The sequence below is a fragment of the Ovis canadensis genome, chromosome 11, assembly GCF_042477335.2.
Source record: "Ovis canadensis isolate MfBH-ARS-UI-01 breed Bighorn chromosome 11, ARS-UI_OviCan_v2, whole genome shotgun sequence".
Taxonomy (NCBI): Eukaryota; Metazoa; Chordata; class Mammalia; order Artiodactyla; family Bovidae; genus Ovis; species Ovis canadensis.
The window spans coordinates 37,818,279-37,837,841 of record NC_091255.1 but is presented as its reverse complement, the minus strand read 5'-3'; the positions used below and the strand labels follow the sequence as shown (position 1 = coordinate 37,837,841).

Here is a 19,563-nt window from a genome sequence, read left to right as displayed (position 1 = left end):
TTACTGATACCACAGGAAACATTCCATTTATCAGTGCCTAGTGCCCTCCCTAGCTCCTTTCACATTTGAAAAACTGCATTTTCCCTTCCAGTTCTAATAGTCTATGATGCCATGTCATTGCTATTCTGAACAACAGTGGAATTCCTAGATGGCAACGCCAAGCTCACAAGCTCTTGGATAGCATCCATGAGCCTGCCTCCTCCCAGAATCACACAATTGTTCCCAATGGCCTCATCCAGAAAACAGCCCCAAAGCTATGCACAATGGGACAGGACTCAAATCAGTGCTTACTGGATGGAAGCAAACAGATCATTCACATTTTCTTCCCATAATCTCCACCCACAGACACAAACACGGTCAATGAAAGAAATGGTTTTTAGCCCCTAATTTACCATACGCCACCTGTCATCCACTTATTTGGGTAATGCCGTCTCATGTGCTCTACAAAATGCCAGGAAAGAGCTGCGCTGGGATCCCTGAGGCCTGCTGTGACGGCTGTCCTTGTCTCTAATTCCCAGAATGCCATCGACATCCTGGGCTTCAGCTCAGAGGAGAAGGTCGGGATCTACAAGCTGACGGGCGCCGTGATGCACTACGGGAACATGAAGTTCAAGCAGAAGCAGCGGGAGGAGCAGGCAGAGCCGGACGGCACAGAAGGTATCACACATGAGGTTCAAGTCTCCACCTGGTTCACATGTGGACCGGGTCATGGGAGATAAACGTGGTGTTCATGTCAAGAGCTGTTCTTGGAAAACTGTACAAACTGAGTTTGGGTTGTCCATATGGTTACTGTCACTGTCCCCCACTTGACAAATGACAAGACGAGGCATAAAGGGGGATTCCCAGGTGGTGCAGTGGTTAAAAAAAAAAAATCCACCTGCCCATGCAGGAGACAAAAGAGACACAGGTTTGACCCCTGGGTGGGGAGATCCCCTGCAGAAGGACATGGCAACCCACTCCAGTATTCTTGCCTGGAAATTCAATGGACGGAGGAGCCTGGAGGGCTAGAGTTCGTGGAGTCTCAGAGTCGGACACAACTGAGCATGAGCACAGGAAGGAGCAAAGCCCAAATTTGAACCCAGGCTCTTTGCCACCAAACTATTCCATAACTCTTAGAAACGAGACATGTGAACCATTTTGAAGGTAAAACAAGCAGGACTTGGTGCCTGTCTCAACACAGCATGTCAGGAGTGAGAAAAATAATGTATCGCCCCAAGCTTTTAAGTTTAAGTAATCAGAAGAATCAGAGAAGGCAATGGCAACCCACTCCAGTGTTTTTGCCTGGAAAATCCCAGGGACGGCGGAGCCTGGTGGGCTGCCGTCTATGGGGTCGCACAGAGTCGGACACAACTGACATGAATTAGCAGCAGCAGCAGCAATCAAAATAATGGTAGGATCCATGTAAATGAGCAAAAGAAGAAGGGATAATTTGAGCAAAGAGTAAAACACACAGTTGGTCTCTTAGTAAGTCCTTAGCAAACACTGCCCTGAGTTTTTATTAACTTGATTCCCCAACTAGCAATGAGGTGATAGTCCCAACCAAGGAGGAGCTTGGGAACCAGCATGCTTCTACTTCTCAATGAGCTCAAAGCAAGAGCCCAGGCTCATTCCAGAGTCCACCGAACTACTGAACTTTGTGAAACTGCCAGTATTCAACTGAACTTGACCATCTCCAAATACTCGCAGGCAATGTTTTGTACTTCTCTCTCAAGTATTTGCATGGCAACTTGAGCTTCCCTGGTGGCTCAGTGAAGAATCTGCCTGCAATGCAGGAGACCCGGGTTTGATCCCTGGGTCAGGAAGACTCCCTGGAGAAGAGAATGGCAACCCACTCCAGTATTCTTGTCTGGAGAATTTCATGGACAGAGGAGCCTGATGGGCTATAGTCTATGGGGCTGTAAAGAGTCAGACACGACTGATGATTATTAACACTTTTATTTATTTAACTATTATTAAAAATTAGGAACATGTTCAACTTATATTAATTGTCCAAATGGTGCTTCCTTTCCCTATACACCATGTTGTTGTGTTATCAGATTCCAACAGTACTAAGTAGCTATATGTTTTTTGTTGAAATTTAAATTTCACGTTTGTCAAAATTGACCTATTACTAAAGACTGTCTATTATAGAAAGCAAAATGAAAGTTCTTGAAAACCCAGGACCCCGAACTATGGGGTCAAAACTCCATTGCAGACCTGGGACTTGTAGGAAAACATAAAAACATCCAAAAGGATTATAGACAATATTTCTTGGAGGACCCAAGGCCCAACTGGATGTTTTAGCAGCTGCTGGCTGTGTGACACCGCTTCTTCTTTCCCTTCAGTGGCTGACAAGGCTGGGTACCTGATGGGTCTGAATTCCGCAGAAATGCTGAAAGGCCTGTGCTGTCCAAGGGTGAAAGTTGGGAACGAATATGTCACGAAAGGGCAAAATGTCCAGCAGGTAAGTGGAAATGCTCTGAGTCCAATCAACTCGAGTGTTTTTCTATTTTCAATCTCATCCTGAAGTTCTTGCAGTTGCAGGGATCAGAAAAACATACGCAACTGGCTACAGCATGGAAAAGGAATTCATTCTTCAGGCTCAGGGTAACTTAAGGAGAGCCTTGGTGCTATGAGGGCCTGGGACCAGGGAATGAAGAGCCCTCTGGAGCCAGGCAGCCTCCTTCTCAGGGACTCTAGACTGTCTTCTCTCTCCTGCTTTGTGTTCTCACTAGGTGGATGAGCTTTCCTTTCCTCCCCTACCTGTGACCACCCCAGAGCTCCAAGTTTATATCTTTGTGGTTCCATCCTCATCCTGAGACCAACATCTTTTTGATCCCAGTTCCAAATTCTCAGGAGAGACACTCTGTTTAACCCAACTTGGAGCAAATGACCACATCTGGTTCAATTAGGTGTGGCCAGGGCTAGAGTCATATGTTATATCCATGCTTGGTAGAAAACAAGCTTTGTAAATGGAATTGACCTCATGAACTGAGAAAATGTCTTGAGATAGATTTAGTGTTAGGTTAAACTGTATGAAATTGCCAGTGTCCTGCTGCCTTTGACTTTCAAGGCATCCACTTTGTAGGTTTCATAAAAATACTAATTTGAGGGTTGAGTGGATGACCCTTTTTCAAGGTGACCAATTCGGTGGGCGCTCTGGCCAAAGCCGTCTATGAGAGGTTGTTCCTGTGGATGGTCACCCGCATCAACCAGCAGCTGGACACCAAGCAGCCCAGGCAGTACTTCATCGGGGTCTTGGACATCGCTGGCTTTGAGATCTTTGATGTGAGTTGTTTGGATAAATGATAGACCTCAAAGGGCCCTTCTGCTCTGTGTCTGCTCTGTTGAATCACCCCTGGATTTTCCAGACTCACTTAAATTATTTGGTATCTAAAACATCCAGTTCAACAGCCTGGAGCAGCTGTGCATCAACTTCACCAACGAGAAGCTGCAACAGTTTTTCAACCACCACATGTTCGTGCTGGAGCAGGAGGAGTACAAGAAGGAAGGCATCGAGTGGACGTTCATCGACTTCGGGATGGACCTGGCCGCCTGCATCGAGCTCATCGAGAAGGTAAGAAACACTGCTCCCCGGGTTAGCTCCTCATCAGCTGGGCCACCCCTCTTTGCTCTAACTCTTCTCTGCTAACAGACTGGCTCCCTAAACCTATGTCTCCAGACTCTGAACCTTCAGAGAGCCAAATTCCCAGTGCAGAAAGGGTAAATGTTTGGAAAGCTCCCAGAATCTGTTCAGACAATTAAAGAGGTATGTGAGTGACCAAGATCCAAGGGCTCGGTGATCCCCAAGAATGTGAATGAAGCCCATAGGTGACTCGGCATTTCATACATACTTGAATTGTCCAAGGAGGAGGGACCATGAAGCAGTGGGCTTCCTGGAGGAATGTTACTATGAAAACAGGATGATATCAACTTTTTGAAAAGGAATTCCCATCACGTTTTGAGCACTGGTTGTGCTGGAAGCTTGTCTTCCTAAGGTGGCTACTGAAAAACCCAGATTTTATTGCTTAAAATATTACTCATATGATTTTTATGTCTATGTATGGAAGGAAATGGCAACCCACTCCAATAGTCTTGCCTGGAGAATTCCATGGACAAAGGAACCTGGCAGGCTACAGTCCATGGGGTCGCAAAGAGTCAGACACAACTCAGCGACTGTCACTCACTCACTCATGCAACTTTACATTTTTTGTAAATTTGTTTATAAAAGGGAGTAAGTTGGGGAAATGTAGCTTTTTTTTTTTCCTTCCTATATAGGGAAAAACTTAGTTCTTCCCTACTGTGTGTTTCTCTTCTATGAATTTGCTTTACTCCTCACACAGAGCACTTCGTTTTTATATTTCTGGTCACCAAACATATGGAGGTTTTTCCTCATGACAGCAAGCAATCCTCTGCAACATTAACTGGTCATCCTACAGTTTAACTCAGTTCTGGCACTCTCTTCCCAGAGACGCCAAGTTCAAGCAGTAGATCCCCAGGTGTCCTATAACTTCTCACCTCCTTGGCTATAAATCAAAGTTTCTCACAACCCTGTCGTCAGGTTTAATTAATTTACTAGAGGGGTTCACAGAGCTCCGGAAAACAGTTACATTTACCAGCTTATTAAAGGATTTGACAAAGAAAACAGATGAGGGACTTCCCTGGTGGCCCAGTGGTTAAGACTCTGTGCTTCCAATCCCGGGTACCCGGGTTTGATCCCTGGTTGGGGAACTAAGATCCCACATGCCACATATTGTGGCCAAAAGAATAAAATAAAAAGTAAGTAAGTAAAAAAAAAATTTTAGAGGATTCAGATGAACAGCCAGATGAAGAGACATATGGGACGGGATCTGGGAGGGTCCCAGATGCAAGTGCTTCTGTCCCCAAAGGTTGGATTGTGTTACCCTCCCAGTGTGGACATGTTTGCCAACCTGGAAGTTCTCAGAATCATCTACAACTAGGATTTTATGGAGGCCTCCTCATGGAGGCACAATCAGTCATTAGCTGCATTTCCAGCCCCTCTCCCCTCTCTGGTGGATGGGGGAGGGGATGAAAATCCCAAGCTTCTCATCATGGCTTGGCCTTTCTGGTGACCAGCCCTCAGCCAGGGGCCCCCACCCGACTCACCTCGAGAAAACGATAGATGCTCCAGTACTCATCACTAGGACGTTTTACAAAGCCTTTAGAAGCTCTTTGCCAGGAAGCAGGGACAGAGACCAGTATATATATATTTTCTATTATCTCACAAAGAGCTGTACTTACATACGTGCAATTTCAGTCCATGCTTTTTTGTTCAGCAAACATTAAATAAGCACCTACTGTGCTGCTGTGCTTAATGTCGAGCACTATTCTGTCACAGCACCAAGCAGACCGACAGCCTTGTTCTCGCAGCACGGACGTCCCAGTGTTCCTAGTAACAGTGACAGCACCAAAGAAGTCTCCCTTGGCTCCTACCGAAGATGGAGTCACTGGGGACGTACTAGTGGACACTGAGGATCTTCCATTATCCTCCCTCCAGCCTATGGGCATCTTCTCCATCCTGGAAGAGGAGTGCATGTTCCCCAAGGCCACGGACACCTCCTTCAAGAACAAGCTGTATGACCAGCACCTGGGCAAGTCCAACAACTTCCAGAAGCCCAAACCTGCCAAGGGCAAGGCTGAGGCCCACTTCTCCCTGGTGCACTACGCGGGCACTGTGGACTACAACATTGCCGGCTGGCTGGACAAGAACAAGGACCCCCTGAATGAGACGGTGGTCGGGCTGTACCAGAAGTCTTCGCTGAAGCTGCTGTCCTTTCTTTTTTCCAACTATGCTGGTGCAGAAGCAGGTGACATCCTTTTTTAAAATCCCCCTTGGTGCAAACTATGTAATCACTCACAGCTCATGAAGAACCAATAATTGGACATGAGCTTCGGGATGACTTTGATTTGCCTGTTTCTGTTTTTCTTTCTCCTACTTCTATTCTTCCTCTCCCTTAAGAGATTTAGTTCTCGTCATATGACCCACAACTCTACTCCTGGGTATACATCCCCCCCAAAAAAACCCCACTAATTTGAAAAGATATATGCACCCCAATGTTTATAGCAGCATTATTACAATTGCCAAGGTATGGAAGCAACCTCTGTCTACCACCAGATAACTAGATAAAGAAGACATAGTAATGTCTTGTGTGTGTGTACACACGCACATATAATGGAATATTACTCAGCCATAGAAAAGAATGAACCGTTGCCATTGCAGCAACAAGGATGGAGTCGGAGGGCCTTACGCTAAGAGAAGTAAGTCAGACAGAGACAGACAAATACTGTATGATATCACTGATCTGCGGAATCTTAAAAAACCAAAGTCGTAGAAACAGAGGTCGGATTTGTGGTTGCCAGAGGTGGGAGGTGAGAGCTGGGGACAAATTGGGTGAAGGGGGTTAAAAGGTGCATACTTACGATTATAACATAAATAAGTTCTGTGGTTGCAATGTATAGTGTAGCAACGATAGTTAATAACGCTGTATTGTATATTTGAAAGCTAAGAGAGTAGATTTTAAAAGCACTTAACACAAGAAAAAAGCTAATTATGGAGGTGATAGTTTAAAAGCACTTAACACAAGAGAAAAGCTAATTATGGAGGTGATAGACGTTAAGCAGCAGTGATCATTTTGCAGTATATACGAATATCAAATCATTCCTTTTGATTCACACCTTCAATTTATACAATGTTATATGTCAGTTACAGCTCAATAAAATGGGTGAGGGGTGGGTAGGAAGGCCACCACTGTGTCCTCAGGACTCACCAGACACACCCTCTGTGTCTGTCTGTCTGCAGGCGACTCCGGGGCAAGCAAGAAGGGCGGGAAGAAGAAGGGCTCCTCTTTCCAGACCGTGTCCGCTGTGTTCAGGGTTTGTTTTTTCACACCTTCCACATTCAGTTGTTTTTCTGCCCAGTGAAACAGCGTTTGGAAAGGTAAATGTGCTTCTTCTGGTTTGTGTCCCAGGAAAATTTAAACAAATTGATGACCAATTTAAGGAGCACTCACCCTCACTTTGTGCGATGTCTGATTCCCAATGAGACTAAGACACCTGGTGAGTGAGAATCCGCCAGAACAGGACTCCCTGAAACATAAGCAAAATCCCGTGGGAGGTGTGCACGTGTGTGTGTGTGTGTGTGTGTCGGCTAGTCTGTGTGCACGTGCGTGTGTGCCTCCCTGAGGATGGGGTCATGATAGCCTTTATCTCTTTCCAGTCTATGAAATGGGGCTCCCAGATTTAACAAATTTAAAATATGAGGCCCCTCCCCGTTAGATTCAAATTTCAGATGAGACAGTGAAAAGTTTCTTAGTATAAATATGACCCATGCAATATTTGGGATATACTTACACTGAAATAATTATTTTACTGTTTCTCTGAAATTCAAGTTCAACTGGGTGTCGTTTATTTCACCTATATCCCTACTAAGAAATTATTTCCAAAATATTATGTACTGGGTTGGCCAGAAAGTTTGTTCAAGGATTCCATAAGATGTTACATATGAACTCTTTGGCCAACCCATCATCAACTCAAAGGACATAAATTTGAGCAAACTCTGGGAGATAGTGAAGGACAGAGCACCCTGGCATACTGCAGTCTGTGGGGTCACAAGGAGTCGGACATGACTGGGTGACTGAACATCAACCACAGCACATAGATAGGTACATTATATTCATAACTCTCATAAGGTTCTTAAAAACTCCTCCCTCCCCCCCCAAAATGAAAAGCCACTATATTTGCCAAATAATCAACTTAGGTCTTCCATAATAAAAGCAGAATCAATAACAACTGTTTTCTGAGCCCACTACAGTCTCATTATTATGTTATGTATTATAACATTATTATGTTACTGCTTATAACAGTTCACTGCAAGGTAATGTGCTTATCTCCATTTCATAAGTGAGAAAATCGAGAATCAGAGACCAGATATATAGACATAGCATACTGTGCAGTACAGGAGACCTTTAACCATCCCCAATCTTGGATTCACAAATATTCCTGGAGTAGGGCTGAGTTTCAGGGCTCTTTGTCACAAAGAAAAGACCAGACCGTCACATACACTGTGGCTATGAGGCAGCCCCACTGATCAGCTAAGCTGTTCCAAAGGCTGGGCTTCGGCATCAAGTCCTGCTTCAGCAACATTACAGGAAAGCAGATGATGCAGGAAAGCAGCCCAGCTGCACCTGTGACTGCTCAGGGGCCCGCAGCCAAGTCCTTTCGCTTTCTGGTCTATAAAAGGAGGCTTGAATGGCATTTTACTGACTCATTCACTTGGTTATTTACTCATTTATTTACTGAGTGAAAGTGATAGTCACTCTGTTGTGTCCAACTCTTTACAGTCCCATGGACTATTATAGCCTGCCAGGCTCCTCTGTCCATGGAATTCTCCATTCAAGAATACTGGAGTAGGTAGCCATTCCCTTCTCCAGGGGATCTTCCCGACCCAGGGATCAAATCTAGGTCTCCTGCATTGCAGGCAAATTCTTTACTCTATGAGCCACCCAGGAAACCCTATTAATGAGCACTTATAAATGTTGACTTATTTTGTAAATATTAACCCCCTTCACCCTCCTTAGAGGGTTGTTGTGAGAATTAAATAAGCCAGTACATGTACAGCACTTAAAACAGGACCAGTCATAAGAGAAAAAATTGTAACTGTGTATGGTGATGGGGGCTAGCTGGACTTCTTGCTGCAATCATTTCATAATTATATACAAATATGGTTGTACATGTGAAACCAATAAAATGTTATGTGTCAGTGATACCTCGATTTTTAAAAAATGCTAGTAGATAGCACTACAGCAGTAGTTGTAGGTGAATTTAAATAAACTCTGTCAGTTCATGATTGATGAGGCAGGCAAAAATATGTAAGAGTGTATGCAATATAATAAATTATATGGTCAACCTCGCCAAAATATCAAACACAGTAATGACAGAGGAGGCTTCTTCTTGGCATATTCTCATGAAACCCTTACATCTGATTATTTATTAGGCCCCCAAGGAAAATAACAAAAACAAAACAATATAGGGCAAAACACATTATGAACACTGCAAATATTGGCTGTCAATTATAGTAATAATAAAAACTGTTGTTATTATGAGAATAATAATGATGAGAGACATTTCTAAATCAAGACAATCATTCTGTCCTCACCAGAGTCAAGAGCAATGAACAGGGCAAAGATTAATATTTTGGCTTTTAGTCCCATGGTTGTGGGGTGCTAGAGTCTCCCCAGGATGTTGAGATTATTTCTACTGGCACCAAACCTTCCCATTTGAGTCTGGGTATCCAGGGGTCTCGTGGTGCCCAGATCATCAGAGAAAACAGTGGAAAAACCGCTAACAGGCCCTGGGCTCCTCTCTCCCCAGGCGTGATGGACCACCACCTGGTCCTGCACCAGCTGCGCTGTAATGGGGTCCTGGAGGGCATCCGCATCTGCAGGAAGGGCTTCCCCAGCCGGATCCTCTATGCTGACTTCAAACAGCGGTAGGTCGCCTGCCTTTGCAGCTCTCTCCTTTGGAGGGTACCTTCTGCATCCCCCAAAGGCACTCCTGCAGCTGGGTGTTGCGTGAGCTCCCAAGGTTTCCATAGGATTCTTCTGCTGAGGCGACGAGTCTTTGCACAGAGCAAGGGCTGGACCAGCCCAAAGTAATCCCAAGATCAGAGCCCAGACCACTCGAGGCTGACTGGGACTCCAGACCAGAGTTTCTCAACCCCTGCACTGTGGACGTTTGGAAGTAGACAATCCTTTATCGTGAGGACTGTCCTGTGTGTTACAAGATTTTAGCAGCACCCCTGGCCTCAACCCACGCCGCCTCAACCTCAGATATTGCCCAATGTTCCCCAGTTGAGATTCCCTGCCTTAGACCAACGCTCTCCTCCCGACTGCCATCTGGGCCCACAAGTCCCGGCCTTGTCCATGGGGACAGGTGAGAAGAGGACACTCTAGAATGACCACTAGCCTGCAGGTCACAGCTGATTTCAATGCTCTTTTAAGTCAGATAAGAGTCATCTCCTCCGAAAGCACCATCCCAGCCATGCACTCAGCTGGCCTTGCTTCCATATGTTTCTCTCCCTCCTGCCACAACCCGCTTGCCTAAAATCAACTCCTAGATTCCCCTCTGCCAGACTAGTCACTGTATAATAGTCCATTTCCATGGCTGGAGGAGCAGAAGGTTCTGGAAGGCCTGGTCTCAGGCACAGATCCTTTCGCAGGAGTTGATTCCATTGGGAAATTTTTGCCCCTCGACTGAAAGCCCCACCCTCCCCAGAACTGCCCAGTTGGTGGGGGGATGTAGGTAGGTGCCAGTCCTGACCTGGCCTGCAGTGCAGGTGAGGCGTCTCCTCGGCTCCCATGTGCTGGGCCCACTGCTGATGGCCTCGTCCCCTCAGCCGCAGTGGCTCCTTGGATTCTACCTCCCAGACTCCACCCTGGGTACAAGGGACACCACCTCCTTCTGTCCCAGAGAGACAGGGCTGGGACCCCCCCTGGGCTCCGTGGCCCCAGGGCCTGAGCGGGGAGGAGCAGGAAACAGCAGCCCTCAGGAAGCAGCGGGGCCAGCACCCTCCTGGCTGCACCCAGAGCTGTGTCACCAGGGGCTCTTCTCCAGACCACTCACACCCAGGCCCCAGGCTGACCCCTCCCCCTCCCTCGTCAGGTACCGGATCCTCAATGCCAGTGCCATCCCAGAGGGGCAGTTCATTGACAGCAAAAATGCTTCCGAGAAGCTTCTGAACTCCATCGATGTGGACCGGGAGCAGTATAGGTTCGGCCACACCAAGGTGAGCACGGGTGGGGCAGGGACGACCCCCACCCCAGGTAACCCCCAGGTCAATGGGGTTAACTCCCAAACCCTCTTTTGAACTGTGGTGTTAGAGAAGACTCTTGAGAGTGCCTTGGACTGCAAGGAGATCCTACCAGTCAATTATAAAAGAAATCAGTCCTAAATATTCATTGGAAGGACTGATGCTAAAGCTGAAGCTCCAATACTTTGGCACTTGATGCGAAGAACTAACTCATTGGAAGAGATCCAGATGCTGGGAAAGATTGAAGGCAGGAGGAGAAGGGGATGACAGAGGATGAGATGGTTAGTTGGCATCACCGACTCGATGGACATGAGTTTGAGCAAGCTCCAGGAGTTGGTGTTGGACAGGAAGGCCTGGCGTCCTGCAGTCCATGGAATTGCAAAGAATCAGACACAACTGAGCAGCTGAACTGAACTGGGCTGCTTGTGAGCTGATGGGAGGAAAGGTGTCTCTTTCCTGTTCTGGGAAGCCTGACCATCCCTTGCCCAGAAGCCCAGGCCAAGAGAACTCTGTCCAGGAATAGGTAGCTCTCTCTATGCTGACTTTAAGTGTCTAGAGGCTTAATTGGAAATTCCAGCCCCAGCCCTAGCAGCTATAGAAGAAATCAACAGGAGCAGAGAGTGAGTGCCCCTAAAGGGGAGAAGGAGCCCACGAGATCAGAGAACACAGAATTCCAGGGACCGTGAGGTCCTGAGAAGAATTATCACCAATAAAAATGATCACCATTATTGCGCACATGTGCACTGAGACCTGTGACATGCCTTCTATACACATTTTACCGAATCTTTCAGATCATCTGATGGTGATAAGGGTGGTACTTATCTCATGGGGTTATTGGGAGGCTCCCAGAGGACAAGAGACTTGTTCAAGGTCGCATGGAGAGTGGGTGACAAAGGCCAGCTGCAAATCCTGGCCTGACTCCAAAGCTCCGTGTCCTAAAAGGGGCCAGGGGACCATCAACCCCATTAGGGAAAAGCCTGCAGCCCCCACGGGTGCCCTGCTTCCCGGGAACATCACAGGGGCAGAGGAAGCCCTACAGGTGTGGGCAGTGCAGGGAGGGGCCTCAAGGGTGGGACCCACCTCCTCAGCTGGGCAGAGAGATTGGAGGATGAGGATGCGGAGGCAAAGGCATCTGTGAGTCCCTCCTGGTCTGCATGTGTGATTACATTTCTGCCCTATCCTTGCTTCCTGCATGTGAACTCCAGCAGAATGTCTGCCTGGGCCAGTGGGGCCTGGAATGTACCTTGGAACAGGACACAGAGGGGCTCCTGCAGAGAACACAGCCTCCAAAAACTGAGTCCGGCGAGCCAGACGGCTGCTGGTCCCAAGTCAGGGCTCCAAAGGCGAGGGCTGGGGCTAGACAGAGATAGCCCGCCTTGGGCGCACAGGCTGAGGATGAAGCAGGGCCCGTCTCTCCTTTCGCACAGGTATTCTTCAAAGCTGGGCTCCTAGGCCTCTTGGAGGAGATGAGGGATGAGAAGCTGGTGACCCTGATGACACGCACGCAGGCCTTATGCCGGGGCTACCTGATGCGGGTGGAGTTCAAGAAGATGATGGAGAGAAGGTGATGCAAGCCGTCGCCTCCCTGCCCTCCTCCCTGGAGCTGACCTTCGCTTCGTGCTTTAGTCTTAAGATGTTCACTTATTTGTCCCACATTTACTGAGCCACGGTTCTGTGCTGGGGCCTCTGCTTGACACTGGGGATGCAGATATGAGCCCTGGCCTCCAGGAGCCCACAGAGGAGTGGGAAGCAGACACCTGCTCAGCTAGTTTTCACGCCTGTGACAAGCGTAGTGTCAGTTGTATTCAGGGCCAGGTGGACAGACTGGGGGCTGGGGTTGGCATGAAAGGGCAGCAAAAAAGAAAGAGCTTTCCAAAGGAGGCTTTGCATGGCTGGAGGAAGGGTGGCCTGCAGGTTGTGGGGAGCAAAAGCAGGTCACTTGACTGGAGCAAGGAGAGGCTGGCAGTGGAGGTCCCCACCTGCCATCTTGAAGAGCCTAGGTTAAATCTCCCACTTGATGGGGAGCCATGGAGGAGGCAAGTGAGAGGATCGGATTTGTTTCAATAGCTCAGACAGGTCACCTCGGGGACTTTCCTGGCAAGCCAGTGGTTAAGACTCCACGCTTCCACTGCAGGAGGCACAGGTTTGATCCCTGTTCCAGGAAGTAAGATCCCACTTGCCGCACAGCATGGCCATAAAACAAAACGCACACATACTCAAAGAGGTCACTGGCAGCCGCAAGAAGAGCAGGCCTGAAGGCACGAGAGGGGCCAAAGCCAGGCTGTGGAGAATTCCAAACAGAAGATGACAGGACCCGATTAGGACACAGATGATGGGGGAGAGAGGACGGAGGGGACCGAATGAAGCTTGAAGGGCCTTTGTCCTTCAGTAATTCAACAGGAGGAGCAGCAGCACTGTGGGCCAGTCCTGTGTGGGGGTTCACTGGGACCCCTTCTCCCTGATACCCTGTATTCCCCGTCCTTCACTACCTCCCGGAGTTTGCTCAGACTGACAACCTTAGGGTGAGCATCTTCAGTAGGGTAGTGGAGGTGGAAGCCAGGTGGATGGAACCTCTCTCACCTCCCAAATTTGCACATGCTGTTTCCTCTCCTCTTCGTTTGCAGAACAGACTCTGGGGCTCATGGGATGGGTTACAGCCAAGCTGCACCTCCTTTCCACCTGACCGATAAGGGTGAAGGTCTTGGGGCCCACGGGGGCAGGGGGGTGGAGACTGCACCTTGCTGTGGCCCATTAACCCCAGTCCTAACAATACACAGGGATTCCATCTTCTGCATCCAGTACAACATCCGATCTTTTATGAACGTCAAGCACTGGCCCTGGATGAACCTGTTCTTCAAGATCAAGCCCCTGCTGAAGAGTGCGGAGGCTGAGAAGGAGATAGCCACCATGAAGGAAGACTTTGAGAGAGCCAAGGAAGAACTGGCCAGATCTGAGGCTCGCCGAAAGGAGCTGGAGGAGAAAATGGTGTCCCTGCTGCAGGAAAAGAATGACCTCCAGTTGCAGGTCCAGTCTGTAAGTATCTCCCCGAGGCCAGGAGGATCCGTCAGTTTATGCAAGAGATAGTGGTGCCACCCAGTGGGCTTGTGGGGTATTACATCACTACCCTGCCAGTATAAGGAGGCCAGCCCGGGCTTGTGGACTCAATACACCGCAAAATACATCTGCAAAGTGAATTTCTGCTTACTTTATTTCTCCCTGTGTTCTACAGCAGAGTCAGATGTATTTTTGCTGTGGGTATGAGGGGGATGTGTTTGTCATAATAAAAAATCTGTCAGTGATGTACCAAGTCTTTTTAAAAATCATGTAACTAAATCACTGGCAGTTCCCTGGTGGCCTAGTGGTTAGGATCCCAGGTTTTCACTACCGTGGCCTAGGTTCAATTCCTGGTCAGGGAACTAAGATCCTGTAGGCTGAGTGGTTCAGCCAAAAAATTTAAAGATAAAAAACATTTAAAAATTAAAGATATGCATATTTTCAAAGATATAGGGAAAATGAAGCTGTATATCTAATCCATAACACTCTGGCAGCATAATGGTCTCATTTCACAGAGTCAAGACATTTAGTGTTTGCTCGTTTTAATAAACTCCCAATACATTTACCTTTTGCTTAAGTGCACAGCACCTCCTCCTCCCCTTTCACTTTCCCAAGCACGGTGAGCACAAGAACAAGTTTTGGAACCAGATATCTGGGTTTGCATCCCAGATCCTCCACTTGGCAGCTGTGTGACCTCAGGCAGGTGACTTATCTTCTTTGTGCCTTAGTTTTCTCAGCTGTGAAATGGGCACAGCAATAGCCTCTCACCTCTTAGGGTAGCTGGGAGGCTCAGATGAGTTCATGCATGTAACACAGGACATGTTCAGTAAACACAGAAGGCTATTCTTGCCAGACTCTTTTCATCCATTACCTTGAAATGCGTGTCCAGTTCTCACAACACTGAGAAGTACGAGAGGATATAATTTGTTTACATTTAACAACATAATCAGCTAATCGTGGTCACTCCAAGAGACTCATTGTAGAGCCTTCTGGGGAATGTACATATTTAATCACTTGTTTCTATTTGGGGTTTTTCTTTTCTGCGGCTTAAGGAAGCAGGCCTCAGGAGTCATAAGAAGCACTTTGCTATGGAGAGTTTTAAAAGGTGGTCAAGTTTGGGAAATATTAGTTAGCGTATGAAAGCACAGAGTGGATGAGTTGATCTTCAACTCGTGCAGGAGGAAGAGGGAGATGGCCGGGCATCCAAATGTGACAAATTTGCAGAGGCTTTATGAACGCTACGTGTGCCTTTGCTTGAGAATTTCTATTAAGTAGATGACACCATTAGTGGCTAAAAAAAGTATTTGGATGATATGCATGAGTGTACCTGTGGGCAACATGTGCACATATGCATGTGTATGTGTGTGTGTGTGGCGATGATCCATTCCTTGACTTGGGTCCAGATAATGGGCTTTTGGAGGATAAAGCCCTTCCCTCTGGGGTTGGTCAAGAGGCTGATTAAAAGACAACAGTCTGTAAATAACACCGTCCTATTGTATAGTACAAGGAACTGTATTCAACATCCTGTGATAAACTATAACGGAAAAGAATATGGAAAAGAATGTGAATCTGTGCATAGATGAATCACTTGGCTGCACAGCAGAACTAACGCAACACTGTAACTCAACTATCCTTCAAAAAATAAATTAGAAAAAACAATGATCTGTCTGGTTTTTAGGAAACAGAAAACCTGATGGATGCCGAGGAGCGGTGTGAGGGACTCATCAAAAGCAAGATTCAGCTGGAGGCCAAAGTGAAGGAGCTGAACGAGAGGCTGGAAGAGGAGGAGGAGATGAATTCTGAACTGGTTGCCAAGAAGAGGAACCTGGAAGACAAATGCTCCTCCCTCAAAAGAGACATCGATGACCTGGAGCTGACCCTGACCAAAGTGGAGAAAGAGAAGCATGCCACGGAGAACAAGGTGGGCATCCCCACCCCTCCTCCCAGGAGACAGGTGGGGAAGGAACTGCCCGGAAGTGGGAGGGGAATGAACCACCTCTGCCCTGTTCTTAAACCTGTGGGCTCTTCCCTCACTCCTGCTACCTGCCTGGTCACACCACAAGCTTCTAGCCCCAACCCTTCCTCCACAATGCAAGAGATCCTTCAGGAGAAGCCCTTGGCACAGGGAAGCCAAGAAACGTGCCCACAGAGCCAGGCAGATGATTGGGGAGGCAGGTGGTGAAGGAGGCAGAAAACTGGACCACACCAAGGGCTGGCAGGGAGGTTAGAGGATCAGGGACCTTCATGCATTACTGGTAAAAGGTAGACTAACGCAGCCTATGGGAAAGCCATCTGGAAATTCTTAGCTAAGTTAAGAATCCACACATCCTTCAACCCAGTGGTTCTGCTTCTGGGTATACAGACCAAGGAGTTCTCCTGCCAGGTCCATAAGGGGACATGTATGAGGAGGCTCACGGCAGCATTTCTTGTGGTGCGGGGGATGGATGCTGGAGGCAGGATCAGGATCCACCTGGGGGGATGGAGAGGTGAAATGTGGTGGACACACAACAGGCTGTACACACAGCCACCAGGACAACGAGATGGATGTGAAAGGCCTAGTGCTGAGTGTGGGGACAAAGGAGGAAAATGAAACATATAACATGAAACCATTTATGCAGACTAAAATTACATGCACACAAAATAACACTTGACAAAAATGCATGGAAAATACAGTCCGTGATTCACAGCATCTTTGCTGCCAGGGAGGTGGAGATGGCTCAAGGCAACGTCGAATGGGCAACTGGGTGTCGATAGGGAGGTGACAGGGAAGGGGCGGGGACTGTGGCCAACTGGAGAGCACTTGCCCTGCCCCCAGGTGGCATCCAGGGCCCCGTGCCAGCCAATGGTTGCCCCCTGCCCCCAGGCGGCATCCAGGGCCCAGTGCCAGCCAATGGTTGCCCCCTGCCCCCAGGCGGCATCCAGGGCCCAGTGCCAGCCAATGGTTGCCCCCTGCTCCCAGGCGGCATCCAGGGCCCAGTGCCAGCCAATGGTTTCTGGGGGGGATGTGAACGCTGCATGGCCAGAGCTTCTGATTTTCCTCGAGAAATCAGACATCCAGATTTTAGGTGAAAGCTCATTTTTTCCACCAGTGTTTACAACTTATTCAAAAGTTGTAAACTATTATGTGGCCAGATTTGGCCCATAGGTCAGGAATTAACGACTTCTGATCTGGAAGAGTGTTGCACATGGGAAAAGCTCAATTTAATGCTTTAAAGCTCCACGGTTGGTGCCCTTGCCCTGCTTCCTCACAAAGGGGACTCCCCGTTCTGGGTTTTCTTGCGTAGCACCTCCTGCCTATGCCTCTTCCCCTTCCTGCCTCATTGTAAACCCTGGCCAGCTAATAAACAAATTCCCATGGATATAATCTGATGAGTACAGGCTGATATGTTGTTTTTTGGAGGCAGTATATTTGCATGAATAATGTCCTTCTGTGTACCATATGATGTCCTCTTTAAAAAAAAAATTATCCTAAAGGGCCCTGTGATAGGCCAGTGAGGACTGAAAAACACCAGGGGCTGCCAATTTCAGGATGATGCAGCCAACAGCATGGGCACCTGCTGGAGAGGCAAAGAAGTAGTAACCAAAAAAGAGAAAGTCAAAGTAAAAAAATCAGTAGCCTTTGCTGGAAGCTTCTTAATTGTTTGAACTGGTTTCAACTAGTGATATACTCTCTTAGGTAAAGAATCTTTCAGAAGAAATGACAGCACTTGAAGAAAACATTTCCAAACTGACCAGAGAGAAGAAATCTCTGCAGGAAGCCCACCAGCAAACACTGGATGATCTTCAGGTTGAAGAAGACAAAGTCAATGGTCTGATCAAAATAAACACCAAGCTGGAGCAGCAAACAGATGACGTGAGGAGATTTCATTACTACGCCCTAACATTGATGACTTGCAGAAGCAAAGACAAGATGAGGTCTACATGGATGCAGGGTTGAGGCTTCCAACTCTGGGGTCAGAACCTCTGGAGTTCAGATCTCAGCCCCTTCCAAATAAATGTGGAATGCTGAGTGAGCCACTTAAACTCATGAAGCCCCAGTTTCCACCTTGTGAAATGGGGATTTAATTAGCTTTAGCTGCAAGAGTTTTCATGGAAAGCGTAGCACACAGAGCATGTTCAGTAAAATGTTAGCTGCAAATATCACCACCACCATCATCATCACTGTCATCCTCACCCTCAGCATCACCAGCATCATCACCAGCCACCATCACCACCATCAGTGCTACCATCATCACCATCGTCATCACTACCACCATCACCACCATCATCACCATCACCACCATCATCACCACTATTATCCCATCACCATCACCGCCATCACCAGCATCATCACCATCAGCAGCAGTATCACTATCATCCATTATTAGCATCCACTTGTAGGTCCTTGGGTTCCAACAGCTCCAATCCTGTTCTAACTTTGTTAAAAATGAGTTCCCTTGGTGGCCTGAAAAATTACCATCCATCCCCTCCCTACCCCCGCATCATGTTACACTTTTGTTCTTGATATAAGAGCCAGGTTTGAAGCTTAAGGTTTCACTCCCAATCGTGGCTAGAATGTTTCCAGATTGCCGCAGTTGTCCTGAGGCCAAAGCAGGTGTCCTTCTCCCCAACAACTCCTTTCCCTCACTGCCCACCTCCCCTCCCCATACACACACATTCTTTGCCTAAATCTCCCCACAGCTGCATGGTGCAGGTAGGGGAGAAGGTTGATAGTATATAATCTAGACCTTCCCAGGCACAGCTGGGGCAGTGCCCTCCCACAGGTGCCCCATTCTGTCTGGGTAAGAGTATGCATCCCCCAGCACCATGTTTCCATCGTGGGGCATGGGATAGGCCAAACGGGCATCAGCTGAAAGAGGCACTGGGAGGCCTCGGCAGGGATCCAGCCTTTGCCAGAGGAGAGAAGAGGGAGGAGGCAGGGGGCCATGCTCCCTCCCGGGGCAGAGGTGAGGGCTCACATCTGCGGGATCCCTGGGACACTGCCCTTGGCTAAGAGGCAAGCTCAGTTCCCAGCAAATCTCAACCCTGCCCCACTGTGTCTTCCCAGCTGGAGGGCTGCTTAGAGCAGGAGAAGAAACTGCGGGCTGACCTGGAGCGAGCAAAGAGGAAGCTGGAAGGAGACCTGAAGATGTGCCAGGAGTCGATCATGGACCTAGAAAATGACAAGCAGCAAGTGGAGGAGAAACTCAAGAAGTAGCTCTTTCATGCTAACCTGTGTTTGAGCCCGAAAGCTAACTTCTGCCTTTGAAGGGCTCATAATTCAGGTATTTTAAATATATATATGTGTCTATTTGCAGGAAGGAGTTTGAAATCAGTCAGCTACAGACCAAAATTGAAGACGAACAAGTTCACAGTCTGCAGTTACAAAAGAAGATTAAAGAACTGCAGGTAACGTGTGGACACCTTCCCCACCAACTGGAAATCCCTGTATCAGGGACCCCTCCTTGCTCTTTCCCCTAGGTTTCTCTTTTTAAAATATTTATATATTTGGCTGCACTGGGTATTAGTTGCAGCAAATGAAATCTTGCATTGCATCGTGTGGGCTTAGTTGCCCCACAGCATGTGGGATCTTAGTTCCAGGACCAGGGATTGAACCTGAGTCCTCTGCATTGCAAGGCACATTCTTAACCATTGGACCACCAAGGAAGTCTCACCCCCAGGTTTCTTTTGCTGCTTTTTTGTCTTAGTCCTGTTGGAGCTTG

General features: G+C 47.8%; 1 protein-coding gene across 1 annotated transcript in view; it reads left to right on the top strand.

The window, feature by feature from the left end:
* MYH13 (myosin heavy chain 13) overlaps positions 1–19,563 on the top strand; it is a 47,782-nt gene that overhangs the window by 12,816 nt on the left and 15,403 nt on the right. Inside the window, exons 10-24 of the mRNA XM_069542906.2 lie at positions 519–657; positions 2,325–2,443; positions 3,118–3,267; positions 3,386–3,556; positions 5,498–5,807; positions 6,800–6,873; positions 6,969–7,056; positions 9,370–9,487; positions 10,660–10,783; positions 12,235–12,371; positions 13,585–13,840; positions 15,540–15,782; positions 17,538–17,714; positions 18,909–19,054; positions 19,159–19,249. Coding sequence (XP_069399007.2) covers positions 519–657; positions 2,325–2,443; positions 3,118–3,267; positions 3,386–3,556; positions 5,498–5,807; positions 6,800–6,873; positions 6,969–7,056; positions 9,370–9,487; positions 10,660–10,783; positions 12,235–12,371; positions 13,585–13,840; positions 15,540–15,782; positions 17,538–17,714; positions 18,909–19,054; positions 19,159–19,249 — 2,343 coding nt within the window. The remainder of the gene's footprint in view (positions 1–518; positions 658–2,324; positions 2,444–3,117; positions 3,268–3,385; positions 3,557–5,497; positions 5,808–6,799; positions 6,874–6,968; positions 7,057–9,369; positions 9,488–10,659; positions 10,784–12,234; positions 12,372–13,584; positions 13,841–15,539; positions 15,783–17,537; positions 17,715–18,908; positions 19,055–19,158; positions 19,250–19,563) is intronic.